The 27,657-nt window shown below is 48.0% G+C and overlaps 1 protein-coding gene across 2 annotated transcripts in view; it reads left to right on the plus strand.

Moving 5' to 3' along the window:
• Positions 1-390: 390 nt before the first annotated feature.
• LOC147463155 (uncharacterized) overlaps positions 391-27,657 on the plus strand; it is a 145,055-nt gene continuing 117,788 nt past the window's right edge. Inside the window, exon 1 of one of the 2 annotated variants that reach the window (XM_086487493.1) lies at positions 391-996. In XM_086487493.1, coding sequence (XP_086343619.1) covers positions 685-996 — 312 coding nt within the window. In that variant the 5' untranslated portion in view covers positions 391-684. The remainder of the gene's footprint in view (positions 997-27,657) is intronic. The other variant, XM_086487485.1, reaches the window with a different exon arrangement.

Raw genomic sequence — 27,657 nt, forward strand, 5'->3', positions numbered from 1 at the left:
GGGCTTGATACAGGGAGGTGGTGAGGTCGAATCCCATACAATCCCTATTTTCTCTCTAAATGAATCAACGGCTCACGATCCACAATGATCTGGGACCGTAGATCCCCTCTAAAAATTGAGGGTGTCAAATAGAGATGTGGATGGAGAGCCCTCTTTAACAATTCATTGACCCTGTCCGATTGAGAAACTACGCTTAACTTTCCATCAATAAATGAATCGACGACCCACGATCCACAATGATCTGGTTAACTTTCCATCAATAAATGAATCGACGGTCCACGATCCACAATGATCTGGACCGTAGATCCCCTCTAAAAATTGAGGGTGTCAAATAGAGACGTGGATGGAGGGCCCTCTCCAACAATTTATTGACCCTGTCAGATTGAGAAACTACGGTTAACTTTCCATCAGTAGTGGCGAGTCTCCAAAAGTCCACTTGACTGGGCAACCTCCTCCGACGCCTTCCTGCCACTGCATCATTTTTCCCGATTAGCTCGTCAGCAGGGAGCTCTGTTGCTGACTTTACAACGGGAATTGTGAAAATCGCAGAGGCAGAGAGAGAGAGAGAGAGTTTACAATACCATCAATTGGGTGCTGCAAATTTGGATCCTACGTTGTGGGCTGCAGATCCCATAACCTTGCCCTCGTCAGATGAAGCGCAGGATCTCATTCAGCTGAGATAACATGATGGCACATGTTGCCCCCGCCGAGTATGCCATCCATGGCCGTGAAGCCCCCTCTTACAATGCAACGACAGAGTACTATGGAGGGGACTATCTCCCTCCCCAGGTACCTGGTGATCCCATGGCTTTCCACCGGCAGCAACACCAGCTTTCCGAGGATGCTTCTGTTTTGGCAGATGCTCTTGCTGGTATAGAGATTGCACAGTCAGGACGAGGCAAGCCTGGGCCTCCCCACAACAAGGAGCTTGTGGTTCATGCCATTGAAGCTGCTGCCTCTGTTCTTAGGGATCAAGCCTCTGCTCTTCGAGACCAGGTTCATTTTTCTGCCTCCAATGTTACGTTTCTCTCTTAATCAAGTAGATCCGACAAATGCATAAAGCTGCTGCTGCAGTTGTTTGTTTAAAGAAAATTTGGACGTGCAGTTTAGAGGCCTTGTCATGATATAGCATTTCATGGAAGATCGAGACATTTTGACCAAATCAGATCACATAGTCTAACTAAATATCTTAGATGTCTTATGTATCTATGTGATTCCAATATCGCCTGTTTTTACAGATGCTAAGTGAGGTGCAATCACTTTGTAGGGGAGAAGCAATAGCAGCCATCTGCAAGAGTACAAGAAAGATAACCATCAGCTCCATCAAGCACATAAGTGAACATATTATGCACATAGGCGAACGTATAGTAGGACATCCCATTACTGTATCATTGCCCACCATGGTGGGTGTACTAGCTATTGACAAGCTATGAGCACTTTAGATGCCAGTTTGACATAACACGAGAGGTTGCCATGTTGCTGGCAGAAAGAGCGTCACAATGGGCTTTCTAGCTGCAAGATGACAGCCTTGGAAATAAACAAAAATGATATGGCTTGATAGGAGTTTTTGGGAAGGGTTTTTGAGTCTCTCTCTCTCTCTCTCTCTCTCTCTCTCTCTCTCTCTCTCTTTCTCTCTCTCTCTCTCTCTCAAAGCGGGGCTTTTACCCCTTTGCATTACATAAAGTTGACCATAGGTCCATATACAATAGATATGAAAAAAATCCTGAAAGATATGCAATGAGATCATGGAAGTGAAAATCCCAAAACAAACCATAGGAAATATCTAAGGATAACGATACTCTAATCAGGAAGTTAAAGATCCTAAAACAAACCACATGATACATCTAGGGATAAAGATACTCTGTGTGTGTGTGTCTATGACCCTTCACGAGAAAATAGCTTCCACTATAGTAGGAATATATGCGCCGAGGGTGTAGCCAGGACGGGCACCACGTTCCAACGGAAAAGAACAGACTGAACAGACTTTTAGCACTTCAATAACAACTGAACTGAAAGAGAGAAACAACATGAGACGGGGAGTGGCGAAATTCCACCCCAAGAGAGCATTGGCCCGAAACCTTGACGCACCTTTCGGTATTCCTTTATATTGCTTGAACTTAGTACAATGCCGGTACTCCACCCTCTGCACCTTTGTACCGAAGCGTGCTAGAGAATTATCCCTCTGCACATATTTAAAGGCCCCTGGCCCATGAAAAGTAGTTACATGAAAAGCATTAAACTCAAAAGCATCTGGTCATCTTGCCCAAAAGCGTTGTCTTCGTCGGATTCTGTGCGAGAACCCATGTGTGCTGCAGAAAGGGTTGGATCCTCTGTAGAAGAAGAATCGTCTCAGCTTTGATACTACTCTTACATGCTTGAAGACTCCGGGCAAGAAATCAATAGCAACACACGAACAAAATCCGCAAATAATTGAACTGAACTAGAATAGAGAGACAGAAGAAGAGTGTTGACGCGAGACTCCAAGCAAGAAATCAATAGCAACACACGAACGAAAACCTCAAATAACTGAACTGAACCAGAATAGAGAGACAAAAGAGGAGAGTCAACACGAGACTCCAAGCCAGAAATCAATAGCAACACACGAACACGAACCGCAAATAACTGGACTGATTTCTTGCTTGGAGACTCCAAGTAAGAAATCAATAGCAACACAAACAAAAACCGCAAATAAACTGAACTGAACCAGAATACAGAGACACAAGAGGAGAGTCGAGACAAGATGATTCCGTCCCTAGATGTACTAGCCCCAAAGATTGGCACCCTTCCAATGTTTCTAAATTATGGCTTCACAAAGGTATAACTCCCGAGGGTCCATCTCTCTTCGAGACTCTACGTCCAGATGCTCTCTAAGAGTAGCCAAATAGTACAAGGGATGCCTAAAAGCAGAGGCCCAAAAACCTCATCTGTCGAAGCACTTGACCCTAAAAGCATAGTTACTCGGAACGGGAAATGGGAACGGGGAACGACAACATGCATGAAATGCCATTCCCTGTTTCGGATACTCATGTTTGAAACACGGAACAGGGATTTGGAACGGGGACGTGAAAATGGCCATTCTGTGTTACTATGTGCACCAAAAAGCATGCGAAACCTCAGCTCTAGAAGCACTTGACCCTAAAAGCATGTGCACCAAAAAGCATGCGAAAACTTGCCGTGCCTTGCAGCCAAGGCAAAACGCGAAAATCCGTACAACAGTGCCACGTGGTAGTGAGTGCAATCTACCAAAATGTGCCTCAGCCTTGGTGCTCTGACTTTTTAGGGTTTTAGGCCCCTCGATTGGTGTTGCATAAGTTGGTAGGTCGTTACGTGTTAAACCCTAATCCCTTAGGCCTCTCGGCCACATCGTCTGGGTTAAAGTTTTTAATCTCTAACCCCTTGTTCTCTTGGCCAATTCCTGAGGTTGGGCATGCCACATCACCAACTTGTGGCAATGTCACAAACTGTTGACGTTGAAGACGAAGAAGGTTAGGACTCCTTGATTCTAACTCTAGCCAACATGTAGAACCTAGCCGAGGGGCCTAAACTCTAGCAGTAGCAGAAGAAGTAGAAGTTTTACCAACTTAAAGACCAAAGAGGGTTAGGATAAAAATCCTAACCCAAATCATGGAAAATGTATTACTTGCATTCATGGGAAGCAGCATCGAGAATCTATTGAGAGGCATGCTACATGCCAAGCCATCGCCGTTTTGGAGTTGGTTCACACCGACCTTTGTGGACCTATCCGGACCCCTTCCCTCGGCAAGGCTCTTTATTTCATGTTATTGGTGGATGATTTCAATTGCTTTACTTGGGTATACTTTCTACAACACAAGTATGAGGCATTTGACCTCTTCAAGAATTGGCGTTCTCTTGTGGAGAAGGAACGCAATCAAGTGTTGAAGACTATTTGATTTGACAAAGGTGGGGAGTTTACCTCCAATGCTTTAATGTTTTGTGCGGACCATGACATCAAGCGAGAGCTTGCGAATTCCGGATCATCTTCAGAGAATGGTGTCGTGGAGAGGAAGAATAGGACAATGGTAGAAATGGCACAAACCATGCTTGAGGGGGATGTTTGACCCCAAGTCCAAGACAACGATTTTTGTCGGCCATAACTCGCTTTCCGAGGGATATCAACTCTATGATCCAGAGAAGAAGGATGTTATACTTAGCCGTGATGTTGTCTGCGATGAGTTTTTACCTTCAGAGGGGGATTCCGCTCCTAAGTCTTCAACGACGATTTGCCGATATTTGGGACACCCATATTTTGATTTGCCTCTTGATGAGCCCTCTTCGCCTACCTGTGTTCCTCAAGCTTCAGAGGAGAATGCACCCATTCTCGATGATGCAGATGACAGTGGTTCTCATCATACTGCAGAGTTAGAGCCAGATATATCAGTAGCTCCTCCCCCAGGGAGCAAGATAGACAAGTTGCCAAAGTGCCATGGCTATTGGAGACTTTGCGAGATTCAGCAACTTCAGATTTTCTACCTGATTGGTGTGCAGCCTGTTCTACACGGCGTTCTCAGTGACTTCGTGCTGCTGAGGTGGATGAGACTTTATTACAGGTTGTTAGATTTACACCACTTTGTTGCTTCACAGGTCTAGGGCATGCATGTACGGCTAGTGTGCCTCCGGGATGGCCACCCTTTGCATATGCATATAGGCTGCATTGTCCGGCCGCCCACTTTTGGGCCGGCCGCCTTCCTTTGTCTAGGCGCCCTACTCACTTATATTATGTTGGGTCGTGGGGGCATTCCTCTTGCATTGCTCGACCTCCCCTTGGGCACCTATATAAGTAAGGCCGGGGGGGGGGAGGTACCCACAGACAGACATTGATACGTTGTATTGTAGGTCTCATGTTCTAGTAGTCATGGGTGTGAGTGTGCGTGCGGAAGTGTGAGAGAGGGGGGGAGAGAGAGAGAGAGACAGAGAACACAAACACAAAACGCTCGTATGTGGAAGAGGGGGCGATCAACCCCCCATGACTACTAGAACAAGAAGACCTGTACAATGCTCAGATGATGATGAAATGTGTAACCCCCCTAGCTCCATATATATGAGTGCCCAAGGTGGGCGCCCAACTCAAGTGGACAGTCGGCCCCAAACTCGGGCGGTCGGACAAGGTACAACCTATGCTATGGGTGGCCAACCCGGAGACACTAGCCATACAAGGAAGCGCCCTAGACCTGTGTGAAGCAGCAGAGTGGTGTAAATCTAACAACCCCTCTCAACAGTTGATGCTGAACAAATTTCGTGAAGCCGAAGATGTGAGGCAAAGGAGGAAGATGTCTGCAGCAATCTGGGGTGTCCCAACCTCCAAGAGATGTCCATGGTAAAGTGCCGTCACGAGCAGTGTAGCAAACTGCTATACTCCGCCGATACAGGGTGGAGATACTGCGTGAAGGTCCCGAACTGAGTGTGAAAACAACTCCTTGTCGTAAAAGAAGTGCCAATAGACGTGCAAGTGTCACAAAGTGATGACGTGGCTACGGACAGCAGAAACCCTAATTTCTGCCAGAAACCCTAAAACTCCTGCAAACCCTAATTTCTGCCAGAAACCCTAATTTTCGAAAATCGCGGAGGTGTTTTTTTTTTTTGGTGGAAATTTTGAGCGACGCAAATCTCAGCTTTTCGCTATGATTTGGGAGAAAGAGAGAAAAAGAGAACTTGCTTTTTACTGGCTCTCATCGAGAGAGAGAGTCTGCTTTTGCTTTCAAGCTTTCAAGGTTGGATCAAAACGTACGTACTCATCCATTCCGTACCGTACGGACGTTATGTACAGATCCGTACCGTACGGAACGATCCGTACGCCCGTACAGTGCTGATTTAAAATAAAAATCCAAATCTCTTGCAATAGTTACACAGTATATGGTTGTCTTGTAAAATGTGTCTTTGAATGTCTCTATAAGTTGTTAGCTTCTCTCTTGTTTTTTATTGGAAATGTCCTAGAAAATTTAGTACTTTGCGGTTTTTTTACAAGAGTACGTATTTTTACGTACGTAAATACGCCACGTACAGTACGTTTGGTACCACCTTGCAAGCTTTTGGGGCTCTGCTTTTGGGCATCCCTTGTAACCTTTAAATTAGTGGTGAGGGCCTCACTTCTCAGAGCATCTGGACGCAGAGTCTGAGAGTGAATCCCGACCCACTCTCTTGTACTTTGAACTAATTAATATAAAAAGAAATACCGAAAGGGGCACCAGTCTTTGGGGCCAATATCTCTAGGTACGGAACTCCGCCGGGCCAATGCAAATCTATTGTGATTTGTGAATTGTTTTGAAGGGGTTATTTGGTGCTGTCGCGGTTGATTCTTGACTTGGAGTGTCCAAGTTTGTTACAGTGGTATCAGAGCTCGGCCGATTTCTCTTCTACGAGAAATCTGATCCCCAATTTGTTTTTCGCGGCACCTATGGCTTCACGCAAGGATCAGTTGACTCCCTCTGCATCTGGAGATGCGGGCAGGGATCACAACGAAGATTCCGGCAGAGAGTATGGCCCGCCTCGGCCTACTCAGGTGGAGCGGCGAGAGATGGAGCATCGCCAGTTGATCGGTGATGCAACGAAGATGATGCTCAATTTTGCGAAGGACCCAAAATTTGCAAAATATATGAGCGAGACTTCTTTTCAAGAAGTGCATGAGCAGTGGCAGAAAACCACTACACCCACTCTCAAGAAACCTTCTGCTCACAAGAAATATTCAGAAAAGGAATTAGAAGAGGTGGTTGATGCATGGATTGCTCAGCTTTTTGACGCGCAAAAGAAAGCCAAAAATCACGGCAAAAAGCAGAAAAAAATCACTGACTTCCCGGGATATTTGGGTCGTCAGTCGACTTTTGACAAGGCAAAGAAACGGAAGAAGCGTGTTCGATTTGAGGGAGTACCCAGTTCTTCTTCTTCTTCTTCTTCTTCTTCTTCTTCTGATAGTTCTTCTAGCTCTTCAAATTCAAGCGAAGACGACAGAAAAGGTAAAAAGCGAAGCAAGAAACAAAGCTTCGGAAAGGGCAAGAAAAAAGGCAAAGAAGGCTACATCTCGCCTAGAGACTGATAGTTCTACTGAGGACTCGTCTACAGACAGCTCAGATTCCGATGACGGAAACTTTTATGCGAACAAGAAGAATTTTTACAAAGCTAACTAGTATGACTTTCTCGAAGATAAAAGCAAGAAAGTCCGAGAGTTTAAGGAAGGTGGCCACTCGATCAAGTTTGATACTTTTTCAGGATACTCAGATGCTTCGAAGGCTTTGTCTTTTATACAGCAGTTTGACATCGCTTTCGCGGGAGGACGCTATTCAGAGCACTCCAAGATTCGGAGAGCTGCCTCTTACTTTAAGGGGAATGCTCGTACTTAGTGGTCCATGCTTCTTTTAAACAAGACTGCGCCAGTTCAATGGCTGAAATTTAAGAAGCTTTTTATTTCTTCTTGGTTGATGCAAGAATATGAACGAGATATACGAGCTGCTTGGAACCATCTTCAGATGACCAAGAAAGATACAATCAATGCTTACTGTGAAAGATTCTGGTTCTCTTTTCTACCCGCCTCTTCATTCAAGAAGATCTCGTTCAGAGAACAGATTGAGCGGTTTACCTTGGGTCTACCTACAGAGATCCGAGATCATTGCTTGGAACAAAAGTCAGCTTCTATTTAGGAGCTGATGAGTCATGCGAAGCGGGGCTTTGCCATTCACTTGGGTAGTCTGACCTACCCCACAGATGAGGCCATGACACAACGAGTCGAACAGATTTCTGGGAATGAAAGTAGAAAGAAAAAGAGCAACCCAGACAAAAAGGATGCACGACCCAAGCTTACTCCCGAGGAGAGAGCTCACTTCCTCAGAGAGGGGAAGTGCTTTGGATGCGGGGAACATGGACATATCTCCGCGAAGTGCCCTAAAAAGGCACAGAAAGAACAGAATGATAAAGACGATGACAGGCCTGAGAGTTCGAGAGCAACTGAGGAACGTGGCAGAAAAGGCAGATAGAAAAGCAGAACTGGAACCACATGGCGTGGGACCTGCACCGAATCTAATGAATGAAAGTACAAACTTTGCCGCTTTTGGGGCAAAGTGAAGGATTATGAAGCTCTTTTGAAGGAGCTAAGGCCAACTTCTTTCACTTGGAATTGGCGGCTCGATTTGAAATTACGCCCGACAGACTGACGCCACAGGCGGAGGTAGTTCGATTGGCACCCGGATGGGATGTTGCCATTACACCGAGCATTGGCAAACTTCGTTTGCAATGACAGGGTGTTCAGGGCACGCGAGTGACGTTCTACTCAAGATCCCTTGGTACCACAAGAACTACGCCGTGGTTGACTACCGGGCCGAGAAAGCGACTTTGATAAATGAAGGGCTTAGAGATTGTACTTGATGAACTTGAGTTTCTTACTCATTCTTTTGGGAGAGAACTGAACGATGTATAAAGGTTGAATATGTTTTGAACTGATCAAAAGAATGCCAAGATTTTTCTCCACACTCATGCCGATTGCTTTTCAGAGGGCCTGAAGATCAAACCATTGATCTGATACCTGGAAGCACGCCACCGAACCGACCACATTACCGTGTGAGCCGAGTACAGAATGAAAAGATTATGAACCCAGTGAAAGACCTCTTGGAAAAGGGTCTTGTCCAGCATAGTACTTCACCGTATTGCTCTCCATTGTTGTTGGATTTGAAGAAAGATGGATTTTGGAGAATGTGTATCGATTATAGCGCTCTCAACGAAATCACCATCAAGAACAGATTTTCGATTCCTAGGATCGATGATATACTCGACAGAGTTACAGGGATCCTCGTGCTTTAGCAAGATTGACTTGAAGAGTGGATATCATCAGATCCGAATCGCGCCGGGAGACGTCTACAAGACAGCCTTTCGGGCGACTTTTGGGTTATTTGAGTTTTTGGTGATGCCTTTTGGCTTAACCAATGCTCCTGTGACATTTAACCGGATGATGGACAGGATTTTTCAAGAGTACCGGCTATTTGTTGGCACTTTCTTTGATGATATCATTGTTTTCTCCAAGAATGAAGCAGACCACAGAGATCATATGCTTCAGAGATACATTTTTTTGGGGACACTTTGTCTCAGCAACAGGAGTGCAAATGGATCCGGCCAAGATAGACACTATCTGTGATTGGCCCGATTTGAAAAATGTCCATGAAGTTGAAAGCTTCTTGGGATTGTGTTCGTACTACAGACGGTTCATTCGAAAGTTTGCAGAGGTTGCTTCCCCTTTGCATATCTTGATACAGAAAGGAGTCCCTTTCTCGTGGGGATCCACAAAGGTGACTGCCTTTCAAACATTGAAAGAGAAATTGACTATAGGACCAGATTTGACTTTGCCAGACTTGCAGAAGTCATTTGAAGTATTTTGTGATGCTTATGGTCGTAGTCTGGGTGCGGTCTTGATGCAAGAAGGCCATGTCATTGCTTACGAGAGCCGATTGTTCTCTAGGCCGGAGATGATAGCACAGATTTATGAGAGAGAGCTTTTGGTGGTTATCCATGCTCTTACTCAGTGGCGGCATTACTTGCTCAGAGCGGATTTTACTGTCTTTACAGACCATCAGAGTTTGCGCTACTTCTTGCCACAGAAGCAGCTTTTGGAAAAGCAGATGCGGTGGGCAAACATCTTGTCACAGTTTCACGTCCAGATTGTCCATATGCAGGGACATAAGAATGTGGTGGCAGATGCTTTGTCTCTAAAGCCGTTGGTTTTGGCTATTTCCGCGATACATCATAGGAGCTTCGAGGATACGGTCGATCAGTATGCCACAGATACAGATTTTGCAGATATTTTCACATGGATACGGGATGGGGAGACAATAGCTGGATACTCCCTTCGGGAAGGCTACTTGATGAGAAAGACTATGTTGTGCGTTACACAGCCGTTGCGGGAAAAGGTTATGACTGAATGCCACTGTCCACCTTTTACGGGTCACCGCGGCATTGCTACCACCATGAAGGGGTAGAGAGATACTTCTTTTGGTCGAGACTCGTGCGCAGTATGCTAGAAGGTCAAGTTTGACAGGCATAAGGCACAGGAATTGTTACAGTCTTTACCCATACCCACCCGCCCCTGGAAAAGTATGGAAATGGATTTCATTTTTGATCTCCCGAGAACACAGAATGATCACGATTTTCTGATTACATGGCACGTCTGAGACGATTGTCTCCGACAGAGACCCCAGATTTATGAGTTTGTTTTGGAAGGCAATTTGGGAGAACATTGGCACGCAGTTGCAGTTCTCGTCATCATTCCTTTTGCAGACTGACGGGCAATTTGAGATTGCCAATTCATTGATTTTAGATTTATTGAAGTCTTGTATCTCGGATCAAAAGACTCAATGGGAAAAGAACTTACCTTTGGTGGAATTTGCCTACAATAACATGATACACTCTTCGACGGGGAAGACGCCATGTGAGATTGTTGAAAGTGCTGCGAAGGTTCCATCCTTCCTGAGCACGAAAGATTAGATATTTGAAGCGGATGAATATTCGCGAGATTTGGATATGGCTTTTGCCAAGATTTGCAAGACTTTGCAGGAGTCTCAAGAATGACAGAAAAAGGCAGCGGATCGCCATCGTCGCGACTTGAAACTGAAGGAGCATGATTGGGTGCTCTTACGATTTGAGAAGGCACGCCTAAAAAAGAAAAAGGGAAAGGACAGGCTTTTTTCCAAAGCTTAGTATGCGGTACTACGGACCTTTCCAGATTATTGAAAAGATAAATGATGTCTCCTTTCGATTGAAACTGCCAGATACTTGGAGGATTCACAATGCATTGCATGTGAGTCTCTTGAAACCTGTTAAGGGTGATGTGCCTGATGATGGGGAGTCTGATGAGCAACCCGCAGTGGAAGAAAACGAGGAGACCCTTGTTCCTGAATAGATTTTGGCACATACGGATACGAAGAAAGGTAAAGTCCGAAGGCAGTTCTTGGTTAAGTTCAAGAACTTTTGTGCATTTGATGCGAAGTGGATGGAGGAGGAGGACTTAGCAGATACTCCTCGGATTGTGAAACTTTACCTCGATGTTTTGGTTTAGCATAGTCTACTCCAAACGGAACCCAGAAATTTAGCTTGGTCGAAGATCTGGTGTAGTGGGATGCACAAGAGGCGAGTTACTCCGCTCCTTTATCAACAGATGCCTTGATTTTGATACTAAGTCAGTGATGTCGCTTTGAGCTTCAGGGATACTGAGAGCTGACAGTATTCTGCTGGGTGACTTTATGAAATGGAATTCCTGATAGTGATACTGATTTGTTTCTTCACTTCTTACAATGCTTTCAAGAGGGGGGTATGTCACAAAGTGATGACGTGGCTACGGACAGCAGAAACCCTAAAATTCTTGCAAACCCTAATTTCTGCCAAAAACCCTAATTTCCGAAAATCGCGGAGGTGAATTTTTTTATTTTTTTTTGGTGGAAATTTTGAGCGACGCAAATCTCAGCTTTTTCCTATGATTTGGGAGAAAGAGAGAGAAAAAGAGAACTTGCTTTTTACTGGCTCTCATTGAGAGAGAGAGAGAATCTGCTTTTGCTTTCAAGCTTTTGGGGCTCTGCTTTTGGGCATCCCTTGTAACCTTTAAATTAGTGGTGAGGGCCTCACTTCTTAGAGCATCTGGACGCAGAGTCTGAGAGTGAATCCCGACCCACTCTCTTGTACTTTGAACTGATTAATATAAAAAGAAATACCGAAAGGGGCGCCAGTCTTTGGGGCCAATGTCTCTAGGCACGGAACTCCGCCAGGCCAGTGCAAATCTATTGTGATCTGTGAATTGTTTTGAAGTGGTTATTTGGTGCTGTCGCGGTTGATTCTTGACTTGGAGTATCCAAGTCTGTTACAGCAAGTGTCCTGCCCAATAGGATCTGTGGTGTTTGTAGTCAAACTATTTGGCGAAAATGGGGAAGCCTCGAAACAGTCATGAGAATGACCAGAAGCCTGTCAATGCATGAACCTGTAACCGAGTGTGGCCAGGTGGCTAAGCTGTGTAAAACTCCAGGAAGGCCAGATGTAGCAATTTGCGCCGTAATCGTCCTTCGAATCAAGGAAAGCTAGACTAAGCAGTTGTCACAAAAATACGGAAGCGTAAACTGACGTTTAATTGCACTTCAAATACTCAAGAGAATTAGAGGGAGAGAGAAAACTTGACACTCCATTGGGGACCAGAAGATGGGCTGGTCCCCCCCCTTAAAGAGAATATCTTTATTACTAAGGGAGAATCTTTACAAGCATAGGAACGGGGCATACGCCCGTCCTCTATTCTTTCTTCTGTTCTGTTCGGACTACTGACTGAGAAAGTGTTTCCACTTTCTTTCTACTTAGGGGATTTCCCCTCTTCTGCGAGACTGGTTGGAAGCTCTCGAAAAGAGAGTCTATCTTCCAAAACAGCTCATCGGAAGCTCTCACAGAGGAGAGTCCATCTTCCGTTATGTGTTGCCTTCTTGCTCATTCATTCATGCATCGAACACAAAAGAGAAACAAGTAAAATGCACACGCACATGCTTGCTGTAATTTTCTGCACATAACCTGAAATTCTTACCTGTGCACACCCCTACGGCGAAACAGAGGTCTTCTTCGCGATGGAATCGCGCCAAACTTGATGTAGACTTAGGATAAGGAGAGAGAAGAGAATATCTATGGCTGATCTACTGAAAACAGCCCTAATCGAGGTTATTAGGGGTTGAAAACAGAGAATTACAGCAGCCGCACTCTGCTAAGAGAGCGTCTACGGCAGCTTCTCGCGATGAAACTTCACCAGAAGGTGTCTATGACTGTGAGATCCCTTGTTCTTGACAATGGGAGCACAAGGCTACCACATATGTCGCAAGGGGCTGCTCTCAAGCTTCAATGGAGGGCTCCACCACGTAGAGCACGCTCACATTAGGGGGGGTAGGTGCACTGCCAGCCCTGAAAATGGGGGCGGGGAGGCTCCTAAATAGCCATCAGGGAGAGGGGACGCTAGGAAGAGAGAGAGGGTGAGAGTGAGAGTGAGAGAGAGTTAGTTTGCATTGGTAAGTGTGCCACTTGGCACACTTACTTTAAAAACTTAAAAACCATTCAACTTTTGACTTTAAAAACTTCTAGCTCATTAATTAAAAATGTGCAACTAACTAACAAATGCTACCAATGATTCTTTTATGAGAACACCAAAGGTCTGCCGGCGCAATGCCGCACTGGCACTGCACCGCCTTTACCTGTTCACACTTGTCCGGCCGCCTGCCCGGGCACGGACCGTTAAATTTAATTTAACGAAACTTACCCTAAGGCTTTATTAGCTTTATTAGCCTTAGGGTCACTGTTCTAAGGACCCCATCTCATTCATGTGCTTGTACTGACGCGCGTATTTTTCCTGAGCCTAAAATCTGAGGCTACTGCTTACCCCTTTCTGAAGACCCGATTTCCCAATCACTAGGGCTTCAGGGTAATTTTTGCTAAAGTCCCTCTGAGGTGTTGTGGCCCGCATTTAGGCTCACCTGAGGCCTTCGAACTGCTAGGTCTATTCTGGTGTACACAACTAATTAGATGATTCTGTTCTCGTAAATAAATTAATTATTTACAAAGTCTGACTTAGTTACAGCAGTGTGCATTGTAGAAGCTACCGTAAGTTGCAGCAGTCATCGAGAGACCGCACGACCTCCATTGGATGGTGTCTTGTCAGTAGGTAGGGTAATCCAAGATGAGGGGAAAGCCAGACTCGAGAGTCTGCGCTGTGAAGGGCCTTGAGAAGAGGGGTGGTCAGACCAAGTGTCTACACTGTAATCATCCTGTATGAAGAAGGGAAGCCAGACTGAGTAGTTTGCGTTGTGAATAATCTTTGAGAAGAGGAAAGGCTAGAACAATCTGTCTGTGCCGTCTTGTCTTTATCTCATGTCTCCAATCCTCCGGTGTAAACCAAAACATAATCCACGCCAACAACGCCACCAAACCGCATCTCGGTGTGGCTCTTAATGTGAATGAATTGGGAGTGGCCTATTGCCCAAGTCGGGGGATAAATCTGCTGTAAGGTTACTGAGCATGAGTGTAAGCAACTCTGAGGGTAGCAATCCAAATGATCGGGAGTGTAGTAGAGCAACTGCACTACCATCCAAGCCAGTAGGCTCCGGTTGACTCCGGATGTAGTCGCGTAATGATGCGCGATCTCTCGCATCTTGCGGGTAAACTCTCTAAGAGAGTCTAAAGAACAGAAGTCCCACTCCAGTCTGTAGATCCAAGCAATGAATCTGTCCAAGAAGAGATCCAAGATCCTCTCCCTAAGTCCATGTAGATGCTCCTTTGTAAGCAAGTGATCTGACATGTTGAGGTCAAGTGGTAAGTGTCTGTTTACCAAAGATGGTGCTGTCCTCTTTGGGAATGTCGGAATCCCATATGCCATGAGCATGGCCATATCTTGTGTGAACTTCTCTGATGAGTGCAAAGGTGTGTCCATAGCAAACCACAAGTCACCACCCCCTCTGGAGTGCGCAACCGCCGAATGATGGCTGGAATGAATGGATCTCCCAAGGATCGTATGCCCATAGATGATCAAGCTGACGTTGAAGATATCGTGTACTACAGCAATCATTGAGAGACCGCACGGACCACCATCGGATGGTATCCTGGCTGGAGGTAACGTCATCCTCTGTAAAAAACACAAATCATGTGGCTGCTGTCCACCCAAAAACGCAACTGCGAGGTTCCTAGTAGGGTCCGGAGCGGTGCAGAGGGTTTGGGGAGGGTGGGGAATCAAAGTCACAACCCCGGGTGGGGGAGAAAACAGCAGTGGGGAATGGCTGAAAACTGTAGTAAATGAAGAGGATTGTCGTTGGGAAAGCATCGGATGCTGAGCTGAGGGTTGGGTGTAGGCATGATCCAAGATGGGCCCCCTCTCAACCTAAAAACGCAAGTATATCTACCCTGAAAACGCAGCTCTGCCAAAAGACGCAAGTGCTCCCCAAAATGTAAGGGGCAGCAAAAAACGCAAGTGGATAGGAGGGGTTTTCTGGCGATCAAAGAGCTAGACGTGAAACACAAATCTGCCAAAAAATGCAGATGGAGGAGAGGTAGTTCCGGCGATGAAACTGGCCTCTGTGGCTAGCACTAATGGGTGAGGGTAGAGATCTGGTGTTCTCCAGCAAAAATGCAAGGGGAAGGATGAGGTCTTCGTGATGGATATCCTCCAACTGCTGGCGCCCCCCCTCTTGGTGTAAAAACATTGGCAGATTTGCACAAGGGAGATAACTTGAAGCAACAGGTGATGCGCTTGGTCTCAAGACCATGAAGAGCTGAAGCTGTTGATACCTTGTGAGAGTGCGCATGTGCGGAAGCGTGAGAGAGGGGGGAGAGAGAAAGAGAGAGAACACGACCATGCTCATGGCATATGGGATTCCGACATTCCTAGAGAAGACACCACCATCTTGGGTGGACAGACACTTACCACTTGACCTCGACACGTTAGATCACTTGCTTACAGCCTAACACAGGAGCATCTACATGGACTTAGGGAGAGGATCTTGGATCTCTTCTTGGATAGGTGCATTTCTTGGAGCTACAGACTAGAGTGGGACTTTAGTGCTTTGGAATCTCTTGGAGAGTTTACCCGTTAGATGGGGGAGGCACCTACATCTGGAGTCACCTGAAGCTTGGCTTGGATGGTAGTGCAGTTGCTCTGCTACACTCCTGATCATTTGGATTGCTACCTCCAGAGTTGCTTAAACTCACCCTTAGTAACCTTACAACAGACTTATCCCCCGACCTGGGCAGTAGGCCACTCCTAGCTCATTCACATTGAGAGCCACACCGAGATACGGTTTGGAGGCGTTGGTGGTGCGGATTTTGTTTTGGTTATCGGAGGATTGGAGGTAGGAGATACAGACAAGACGTCACAGACAGATTGGTCTGGCCTTTCACTTCTCAGAGATTATTCACAGCGCAGATTGTTCAGTCTGGCTTCCCTTCTTCATACAGGATGATTACGGTGCAGACAGCTTGGTCTGACCACACCTCTTCTCAGAGGCCCTTCACAACCAGACTATTGAGTTTGGCTTTCCCCTCATCTTGGATTACCCTACCTATTGATAGGTCACCATCTGGTGGTGGTTCGTGCGGTCTCCCGTCGACTGCTGCAGCCTACGGTGGCTTCTACAGTGCAGACTGTTTAGTTTGGCTTTCCTTGATTCGGAGGAGTTTACGACACAGATTGCTACATTTGGCCTTCCTGGAGTTTTACACAGCTTAGCCACCTGGCCACATTGGGTTGCAGGTTCATGCATTGACAAGCTTCCGATCATTCTCATGATTGTTCCTGGGCTTCCCCATTTTCTCCATATGTTTTGACTACAAACACCATAGATCCTATAGGGCAGGACACTTGCAGGTCTATTGGCACTCCTCTCACGACAAGGAGTTGTTTTCACACTTAGTTCTGGACCTTCAGGCAATATCTTGACCCTGCATCGACGGAGTACAGCAGTTTGCTACACTGCTTGTGACGGCACTTCACTATGGAGATTTCTTGGCTGTTGGGACACCCCAGACTGCTACTACACTCATGGAGTATCCTTTAATGGACATTGCAATAAAAATCTTCATCATTTGCCTCACATCTTCGGCTTCATGCGGTTTGTTCAACATCAGGTGCTGAGAGGGGGTGTTAGATTTACACCACTCTGCTGCTTCACAGGTCTAGGGCATGCATGTACGACTAGTGTGCCTCCAGGCTGGCCACCCTTTGCATATGCATATAGGCTGCATTGTCCGGCCAAGCCCACAACCGGGCTGACCACCCTTTGCATATGCATATAGGCTGCATTGTTCGGCCGCCCACTTTTGGGCCGATCGCCTTCCTTTGTCTAGGCGCCCTACTCACTTATATTATGCTGGGTCGTGGGGGCATTCCTCTTGCACTGCTTGATCTCCCCTTGTGCACCTATATATGTGAGACTTGGGGGGTACCCACACACAGACACTGATACGCTGTATTGCGGGTCTGATGTTCTGGTAGTCATGGGGGGTTGATCGCCTGCTCCTTCATATCTAGCGTTTGTGTTCTCTCTCTCTCTCTCTCTCTCTCCCCCCCCTCTCCTCTCTCACGCTTTCGCACACGCACACTCTCACACAGGTGAACTATACTTTGATGTCTATAGTGATCAAGGACAGAGATCCTCTTACAGTTGAGGAGGCATTTTCACAACCGAAGTGGAAGTTGGCCATGCAAAAAGAACTTGATCCCATCAAGAAGAACAACACTTGGGAGCTGGTTCCACAACCTGCCAAGCAATAAGTGATTGGTGTCAAATGGGTCTACGTGACCAAGTACAACTCTGATGGTTCTTTGGACAAGCACCAGGCAAGACTAGTTGCCAAGGGCTTCTCTCAGAAACCTGGTGTGGACTATGACGAGCCTTGGCACCGACTGCAAGGATGGCAACCATTCGGATAGTTTTTGCCCTTGCTACCTTTTTCGGGTGGTCGGTTTTTCAGATCGATGTTGTTTCGGCATTTCTTAATGGGGATTTAGAGGAGGAGGTGTATATGGAGCAACCTCTAGGGTTCAAGGATCCAGACTTTGCAGACATGGTTTGTAGGTTGCTAAAGGCTCTCTATGGCCTAAAGCAATCCACTCGAGCGTGGTACTAGAAGATAGACTCTTTCTTCCTACGACACTCGTTTCAACAATCTCCTGCAGATCCAATTTATACATTTACCGTGAGGGAGGATTGGTGACACTTGTTCTCCTCTATGCGGATGATCTTGTGATTATAGGTAGCCATGCTGAGCACATTCGCAGTCCTATGGAGACCTTGGCTAAGGAGTTTGAGATGACAGATCTTGGCTTGCTTCATCACTTTCTTGGATTGGAGATATGGTAGAAAGAGGGGGGACATCTTTCTCTCCCAGGAGTGTTATATCCAAGAATTGTTGGAAGCATTTGGTATGACTGAGTGCAAACCTATCTCAACCCCCTATGGATCCCAATCAGAAGTTGTCACAATATGATTCCCAGATGTAGCAGATGCTACAAAGTATCGGAAACTGGTTGGTTCTCTTATTTGGATTCTCAACACCCGATTTGATGTCAATTTCCGAGTGGGACTTCTCAATTCTTTCATGCAAAAATCTGCCAAGTCACATTTGGAGCACAGGCTCTTCGGACTTGTGGTATTTAAAGGCGACCAAGTCATTACGCATTCACTATGTGGTTAGAGGTACAAACTCGTAGATTATTCTACGAGGATAGAGTGATTCGGATTGGGGTGGAGATCCAAATGGACGACGGTCGACTACAGGTTACACCTGTTCTTAGGGCTCAGGAGCAGTTTCATGGAGCAACGAGAAAAAACCTACAATTGCCTTATCTTCCACAGAGGCAGAATACCGAGCTGTTTGTAGTGCTACATGTGAGTCAGTGTGGATATGGAGGTTACTTTTGGAGATGGGATCTCCCGTGCAGACGACGATTATGTACTCTGACAACCAGAGTTGTATAGCCATTGCGAGAAACCCAGTGTTCCATGCCTGAACCAAGCATATAGAGATACATTGCCATTTTGTTTGTGAGAAGACCAAGGATGGATCTATTCGACTAGAGTACATCCCGACTTCGGATAACCTTGCTAACATCTTCACCAAACCTCTTCCGCAAGCGACATTATCCTCTCATGCTAGCTCCCTTGGACTTGTTTCCCGTCCAAGAGCTGAAAGGGGGTGTTAGAGTTCAGTTTTCTCTACGGTGGTAGCTCCAATATCCCCCAGGAGATGATTAGGGAGTGAGTTGTTTTGTGGTTGTGCCCAACCATATTTGAGGTAGATGTACTTGTTCTCTGCGATGCACTCCACGGTGTTGCTCACCAGGTAGGCTGAAATGAGGCAAGACCCCCATTCCTAGGGTTTGCAGGGGTCAGAGTCTCAAGTGCTTTGCAGTTTAGCTACTAAACATGTGTCATGTCACTTTCAGTGAGTTCACATATTTATTATCCATTTATCAAGATCGTGGGGTTATGCAGTAGGTAGGGCAAATCTGGGATTTGCCTATATATGCAACCCCTCCCCCTCGTACTTTTGGCATGTGTTGTGATCATTGCAAAGCTTCAACGTCTGGGCACAGTCTCACTCTCTAGCGTTCTCTCCTTACTAGCGTTTTCATTGTGTGCGTCTTCACCCTCTCTCTCTAGCTTTTCTAACCACCATCTCTCTCTCTCTCTCTCTCTCTCTCTCTCTCTCTCTCTCCATCGTTTTTCCTCAACGATCTCTCTCCCCCTTGCTAGTGCTCCCTCTCCCTTATCGTTTGAACACCTCTCGGTGTGGCATTACCTACGTGAGTTTGCGTGCCCGTTCGGTGGGCGGTACACGCTAGGAGCTTGACGAGGAGATCCATCGCGATAGATATGAGATTTATTGGCTGCCCAATACGAAGAGGCTCGCTCGTGGTCGGAGACAAGTTCGTCACACGATTCACCCTTTTCCCTTGCACCTTTGACAATTCTCCCCTCTTGAAAGAATTGTAATCGCCCTCGATTACATCTGCAAAAAAGCCAAAGGGTAGAAACTCTCTTCAATAGACACCGACTCTTATGTTCTCATGCACTAGACTCCACCAATCCAACACTTCTACAAAGACATTAGTCATTGATCAATCACATTTCTATCGAGCGTCTTAGATATAAATCCTGATCATTGTAACCATTTAGCAATCACATCGAGACCACGTTGATCTTTTCACAGATGTCTTGATCTACTAAATCTTGCTACTATCAAATTCATATCCTTTCATTTCACATTTCAATCAAGCAAACCATGCCCATGACCATCCACACAAGACAATACATCCACATAGCATGCAATTCGCAAATCACAAATTTGATGCACATTGTGAAGTTTTCGTCCGAGTTACGACCAGTTGATATTGTGCTAATTCTTTCTATCGTTTGTGGTGCGTATGCCCTAGTGACTACCTCATTTTTGTGCTATTTTTTTCGACTTAATGCTGCTTTTAGTGCTAGGCTTCATTATGGCTGAGTCTGCCCTTGATCTCCAGAGTCATGACAGATACTCAGTACACTGAACTTTGTGTTGATGTATGGTCATGTGTGTGTACATGTGGTGTGTGTTGTGTTTGTTGTGGTGCGTATGTCCTATCAACTACCTCATTTTTGTGCTAATTTGTTCGATTCGATGCTTCTTTTAGTGCTAGGCTCCATTATGGCTGAGTTTGTCCTTGATCTCCGGAGTCATGACAGAAACTCAGTACGCTGAACTTTGTGTTGATGTATGCTCATGTATGTGCGCGTGTTGTGTTTGGGAGCATATGATAGTACTTACTTCTACACCCACTATTGGGCATTGATGACGTTAGTGGGGATGTCGTGGTGTTTAGTCAATACTATGCATGATAAAGCTGATGGTTATATTGTCTTGTGGGTGACTACCATGGGTCTATACCTTGCACTTTCCTTTAAGGGTGAATCTGGGCTTATCCTGGATTTGTCTAGGTATATCTTGATGCACCAGAATCTCATTTAGTTCATTCACTTAGCCATCGCATCTAGATCTCACCGATCTCTAATAGATGTCCAGGTGCACTAAGTTCAAATCTTTCATTAGACAAAATGTTGTAGACATTTTGTCTCTCTCCATGTCTTTAACAATACACACATGGAAGAGCACATGTTTTCAGTTCAATCAACCGTGCATGTCCAGGCACTTAGAGTAGATGCATATCCTTTGGTTGCACACAGCATGATCATCAGATTACCATCAGATCCCATCAGGAGCATTTTTACAGTGCACATACCTATTTTCCCTATTTTAGCCATTTTTCACTTATTATTATTAAGTGACTTTGTTGGGAAATTGGGTAGGGCAAAATGACTAAGGAACTATATAAGAAAAGCTAGTGCTAGCACTTTCTGGCAGAAGAGGCAACAGGGACCAAGTGTCCAATAGAGCACCTTCTTAGCAAGACCCCCCGGGCATGACAACCTAGCGTTTTCAGCCAAGAACAAGCCTGGTGTTTTCATCAAGTACAGATCAGCCCCAACGTTTTGCCACTTGCAGATCAGCCTGGCGTTTGCAGATTCCATAGCGTTTTTGTAGCAAGACAGCAGATCAGCCCTAGCGTTTTTGGAGTTGCAGATTATCTAGTGTCACGTGACACATCCAACCCTATATTTCCTTGACAAGCTACAGCATGCCCAGGGTTTAGTTCAGTCAAGTCAGTCTAGAATAGGAAGTGTACTGGCACTTTTGTGAGTCTGTTCGCAGACCGGGCATGACCAGTCACGTAGAGTAGATGCATATCCTCTGGTTGCACACAGCATGATCATCAACATTCCCATCAGAATCCATCAGGGGAATTTTCCAGTGCATAAAACCTATTTTCCCTATTTTTGATATTTTTCACTTATTTATTAAGTGACTTTTGTTGGGAACTAGGTAGTGCATTTTTTTTTTTTTCCGAGAAAAAGATCCTTCTATTAGTTAATGAAAACTGCCCATAGGGCTACATCCACCTCTGCAGGAGAGGGCTACAACAAGCATGATGGGGAGACTCCCAATGAAAAAACAGCATATATACAATGGGGCTAAATCAAGAGATGGGAGGAGGGAAGAGCCACACAGGTGGACAGTAGTGCCATCTGAGCACCCCCTGGACCATGGTGTAGAAAGGCCCAGGGCGCCAGAGTCGAAGGAAAGCCTCTCGGCGCTCCCGCATGCGGTCGGAGCTGCCCTGTAGTCCCTCAAGCTGTCCTCTGAGAGTATGGATCAGCTCTAGCCAAAAGTCACGAACAGTCTCTGCTGGTGGCACAGGGCGAGCCTCAAAGATGCGGAAACAGCGGGCCCGCCAGATGAACCAGAGAGCTAAGCCGCTGATGAGCTCCCAACACTCCTCTCTCTCACTGCTCCAATCCTGTGGAGTAAGATCTGTAGCAGGCTGGAGTGTAGGTCGCCCCCCCTGTATCACTATCATCCTGCTGGTGGAAGATAGCTCAAACTGAAGTGCCGGGCCCGTGAGGGTGGACCAAGCCGTTGCCCCCCAAGTGTACTGTCGAGCTGTGGAGAGGGCAGGCATCAGCCGAAGAACTCGTAGCCACACCTGCTGGGCCGAGGGACAGTCCCAAAGACAGTGACGCTGACTCTCCACCAACTGGTCACAGGCTGTACATGCGGCCGAGAGACCACTATGCACAAGCTAACTCCCAACTGCTGTGGCTCTGTGTGCAACCAACCACTGGAACAAAGTGACGCGCCTCGGCTGTCTGGAGTCCCACAGCCTCTACCAAAAAGCTGCCAAGAACTCAACTGTGAGGCCCTCCTCTTGCCAATGACGTGCTGCAGCGGGGCGTGCCTCTCTCTACGCTGCAAGTATATGACATCCAAGCCGAACAGTGTACTGAAAGAAAGGGACTCCTGGGCGGTCTGCAGAAGAGAAGGGGTCCCTCCATAGCCACTCACCAGGATCCCACTGTACTCGTGCCAGTGGACAGCACTCCCAAGCCCATAGCCTCCAGTGTCCTGCCTCAAGAGCTGCTGGGTCAGGGTCTATGACGCATGTCCTCCCACAGATGCCCACAACTCGGATCCTCTGGAAACAACACTCTGCTACCTGCGGGGCCTCTACTGCAACTCGTTGTAATCGTCCCCCACCCTGAAGCTCGAGGAACAGGGCTGGTACAGTCTCTGAACAAGCCCTGACTGAGATGAGAACCTCCAGCCGTGTGAAGGCTCCCATCCATCGAGGTGCTACTCGCTCGAGAGGCGTGAGCCACTCAGCTGGAACTGACTCTGAGATGTCCTGACACATGCTCTGCACCCCTCTCATGCCCTGTAGCTGGACAGCCTGCACCTCCTCTGACAAACCTGTGAACTCTAGCCAGTCACCTAGAGAGCGCGCTGGACCTGCTGCCATGGGACCCCAAGAAACATGAGGCCTACTCCCAACCAAGTGGCCTCTCTGAGTGCTAACCATGGGGTTCCAGACGAGGGGCTGTCGTAGGCGCTCCTCCGTGCACGTCGGCTGTCTCTGCTCTAGACCACGCCGTAAGAGCTCCCAAGAACGAAGCAAACTCACAGCGAATCGGTCCTCCAGTCTCCTGCTCAAACCAACTCGGCGCAACTCTGTAAAGATCCATCTGGTCGAAGGTTGCCAAGGGCCTCCTGACTGAGGCACCCTGGCACGAAGCCTCTGCAGCAAGAACTCTTTCCAGGGCTCCTCGCCTGGAAGAAGTCCTCTGACGACGAACTTCCCAAGAAGGGCTCTGCTCTGCTGTGCTAGATCAATGATCCCAAGCCCTCCCTGAGAACAAGGAAGTGTGATGACTGACCAAGCCACCTTGGCTCGGGCAATCTGAGTGTCGCGACCTGACCAAAGGAAGTTCCTGATCAGCCTCTCTACCTGGCTGATACAAGAACTCGAGAAGATCCAGCAAGAAGTGATGTACCACATAGTTGCCAACAACACCTGGTTGGCAACTACTACTCTACCAGCCAGCGAAAGTCGTGTTGAGCTCCAATGTAACAGCTTTCTCCTGATGGACAGGAGAAGAGGAGCAATCTGCTGCTCGGGGGACAAATCCAAACCAACCTGACAACCCAAGTATTGAACTGCAGTCCCTGGAGGAATCCACCTGAAACCCTCTCCTGGCATCCACTCTGGCACAGGAGCACTGCCAAACGAGAAAGCCACTGTCTTTCTCCAGTTGATCAGTGCGCCCGATGCACAGCAGAAGGTCTCCAGAGCCTGCCCACACCTGTGTAAATTGGCCTCTTGGCCCTCTAAGTACAAGGCTGAGTCGTCGGCAAACTCAGCGTCCAGAAGCTCATCTCCCCGTATAGGGAGTGCTAAGCCCCTCAAACCAACCTGCTGTGACACCAAAAATCTGCTCATCGCCTCCGCATAGAAATGAAAGAGAAAGGGGGCAAGAGGACAACCCTGTCTGACCGATCGTGTGAGCATGAAGCACTCACCTCTACCTCCTGCCAAAAGCACCTAACTGTGAGCCTGTCTGTACAAAGCTGACACCCCTCTGATCCAAGCATCTGAAAAGCCCATCGTGCGAAGCGTGCCCTCTAGAAAGTCCCAATCAACTCTGTCGTATGCCTTCTCAAAATCGAGAAGAAGAATGACAAGGTCCTCCCCACGGAGACGTGCCAGGGCAGAAGCCTCCCAGAAAGTGAAGATGTTGTCAAGGATACTGCGTTCCTTGACAAAACCTGTCTGAGTCCCATGTATAAGGCTCTCCAAAAGTGGCTGAATCCTCAAACTCAGAGCCTTGGGAAGAATTTTGTAGGCTGAGTTGAGGATGGTGATGGGGCGCCACTGTCGAATCTCATCCAAGGAGCCACCCTCCTTTGGAATGAGGTAAATCAGGCCCTCACTCATGCTATCCGGCATCACTCCTGTGTGCAGAATGTACTGAAAGGCACTACAAAGATCTGGGCCAAGCAAGTCCCAGTACTCCAAGAAGAAGCTGGGAGTCAGCCCATCCTCACCTGGACAGCTACCACGAGAAAGGGCCCTAAGAGCCGTGTGCAGCTCCTCAAGCTGAAGAGGTACCTCTAGCCTCTGGCGCATCTCCTCAGTCACAAGACAAGGCATCTGCGCCCAAACCTGCTCCCTGCATGCATCTTGTCTCTCTGATTGGGGCTCAGCCGACAATAGCTCACGGTAAAAGTCAGTAGCAACTGCACGCATATCCTCAGGCTCACAAACAACTGACCCATCGGGTCTCCTCAGCTGATTGACCTTGGCATGCGAGTGCCGAGGTCCCACTGTCTCAAAAAAAACACGTGTCACTCTGTCACCTACGTGAGTCCACTGAGATGCCTGTAGGTGAAAGGCAAACTCATGGCGCCTCTCCTCTGTGCAAGCAAGCTCCTGTCGAGCCTGCTGTAACTGCTCCTCCAACCATGGACTGTCTGGATGCTGCTCCTGCATCCTCTGTAGTGAAGCAATGCCTCGTCTAAGACGCTGCTGCTCCTCTCTCTCTGCAGCTCGTCGAGCCAAAGACTCTTGGAGAAAAAAGTGGCTAAGCTGAGCTAGGCCTAAGGCCACTCTGTCTGCCGGTAGAGCCTGGCTGTCCATGCCCTCTGTCCAAAGAGCCTCTACCCTCTCTCTGAGTGCTGAGTCCAACAAGACCCGCTCTGGGATGCGAAGCATCGTGCTCCCACTCCTCTGTCTGTCTGCCACTGTGAGGATCACTGGTGCATGGTCTGAGAAGGATGTCCCTGCCAGGATGCCCACTGATCCCCCCAAGTCACTGAAGTGGTCACTAGTGTAGAAGCGATCTATCCGCGATAGATTCACTCCTCCCACTCTGCGGTCCGATCTAGAGAAGGCAAGACTCTCTGGAGGCCTCACAAAGCCAGAATGCTGCCATGTATCCGAGACCCTCAAAGTCATACACAACCTCTCCCAAGATGCTAACTCGACTCCATGCACAGTAGCATGGCTGCCTCCGATCCTGTCAGAAGGGTCCTCCAACATGTTGAAGTCCCCTCCTACACACCAATGGTCAACCTGTGGCAAAGACTCAACAATCTGTGACCAAAACTCTGCACGAGCACTCGCCACATTGGGTACATAGATGTTCAGGAAGCCCACAAGGCCACCCTGAACCTGCAAAGTGATCCACTGAGCCTTGCCTGGCACAATAATCTCTCTGCCCACAATGGCCTGCTGCAATGAGTCCGCAATAGTCATACATACCCCACCTTGGATGCCTCCAGGTCCAAAAGCAGCTGACCAAAAGGTATCATGACGTCCACGCAAAATCTGACGACATTGCCGAATGCGGCTCTCAGACAAATGGTGCTCCTGAAGCATAAGGAGATCAATCTCTCCTCCCACAAGGCAACGCTGAAGCTCCTGACGCAATCGGCCCTGTTGTCGTTGAAACTGGGGCCCACCTAATCCCTGCACGTTCCACGAGACGATCCTCATGGGGAGCGAGAGAGAACAGATGCTGCCGTAGCAGCAAGACGGGCTATCTTCAAGGCAGGCTTGGATGGGGAGTAATCCGCATCCGAGCGTCCTCTAGATAGGCGAGCCTGTAGTGAGTGCCTGGCCCAAGCCCAAGCAGAGCGAGCCGTGCGTAAAGCAACCTCCTCTGTCCAGGAGTCCTCATGTATGTATACATAGCAAGGCAAACACTGCGTATCAGCAAAAAAGTACACCACAATGTGCGTACATCCTGCTGAGTCTGGGGGTGTCACCGCAAAGTTGGCCAGTGGCCACAAAGTCTGCAACAAATCTGTAACTCCAAGTTCTCCCATGTGGTGAGAGAACTCGAGAACCTGTGTATGCAACCATCCCACCAATGAGTCGAGGGACCACTCTGTCTCGGTCCTACCACAGAGGGGAAAGGAGAAACCAACTGCTGAGTCGAAGGCCTCTGTCCCCCTAGCGGCGAGGAACAGAGCGTGGACCCTGAAGCAGGCTGCCTCGTGGTCTGCTGCGGAATCGTCGAGAAAGCGAGTGAATCCGTAATCGAAGAAGTCCCAGCGGCGTCGGAGGTCAATGCTCGTCAGACCACGAGGGATAGCTGCAAGGGAAGATGTCTGAATCTGTAGAGGGGGCCGCAAGAAGGGTTGACCCTCTCTCGCTAGGTGACTCGTGGCAAAAGCGCTGCCAAGAGATCTCCTAGCCGCCGGCGAGGGACTAGTCTCCTGAGTCGACTGTGATACTGAAGCAGGAGGAGGGGGAGAAGGAGCTTGGGGGGGGGGGGGGGGGGGAGAAGAGAAGCGGGGTGGGGCGGCAGAGACAGGGGGGCGAGGTGGGGAGTGGGCGGGAGCAGAGGGCGGGGGAGGGGATGAGGAGGAAGAGGGGAAATCTGAAGGTGGGGGGATTGGCGAGGGTGAAGCGGAAGTGGAGGCTGGCGTAGGGGGCTCCTTCTGCTCAAGAGGACCAAAGCAGTTCCATGTGGGAACCCATTGGTGCTGAGTAGGCACCTGAGGGCCACTCTGAGTGCCAGGCTGTCGCTGTGGCCCCTGGCGTCGACGGCCACGGGCCTGCTGCCACCCCTCCTCCGTTGGAGCCCCAGGCTCGGAGGGTGGCTCAGAATCTGTGCGCTATGTCGCTGGCTGAGGCTGCGGCCCAGCCTTGGCAGGCTGGGGCTGAGGCTGAGGTGCAGGTCGTGGCCTCCTCCGTGGACAGGCCTTCGCTAGGTGGCCCATCTGTCTGCAAATGAAGCACTGGTTCGGGAGACCCGAGTACTCCACACTCTGTCTAAACCAACCCCCACTTACCCGAGGCAGAAGGATGACCTTCGGGAGCGTGTGGGTATCTCTGACCAAAACTCGAACTGAAGGGATGCTGACCGCCTTGGTAGCTACTGATGCTGCCGTACGAGGTGTCTCCAGAAGAGTCCCGATGGAGGAGCTAATCCTGGAGAGAAGTGGAAGGTACTCCCTCCGTAAACCCGGAAAGCAAACTGAGATGGGGATGTCTGCCTCCTCTACTAGCACATCCGAAGTCGGGTGAAAACCATGTCGCCACTGTCGAAAGTGGGCGCGTGATGCTCGGATAGCCAGTGGACTCATAGCTATGACCTTGGAGGCCATCTCGGAGGTCTCGAACTCGATCTGGTAGTACCCCTGTCCGAGGATCTGGACATCCAAAATCTTGCCCACCTCTGCGAGAAGGCAAGCCTGGAGAAGGTCTCGCAACTCTCCTCTGCT

Source organism: Adiantum capillus-veneris, chromosome 2 (genome assembly GCF_014529385.1).
Source record: "Adiantum capillus-veneris isolate H3 chromosome 2, ASM1452938v2, whole genome shotgun sequence".
NCBI lineage: Eukaryota > Viridiplantae > Streptophyta > Polypodiopsida > Polypodiales > Pteridaceae > Adiantum > Adiantum capillus-veneris.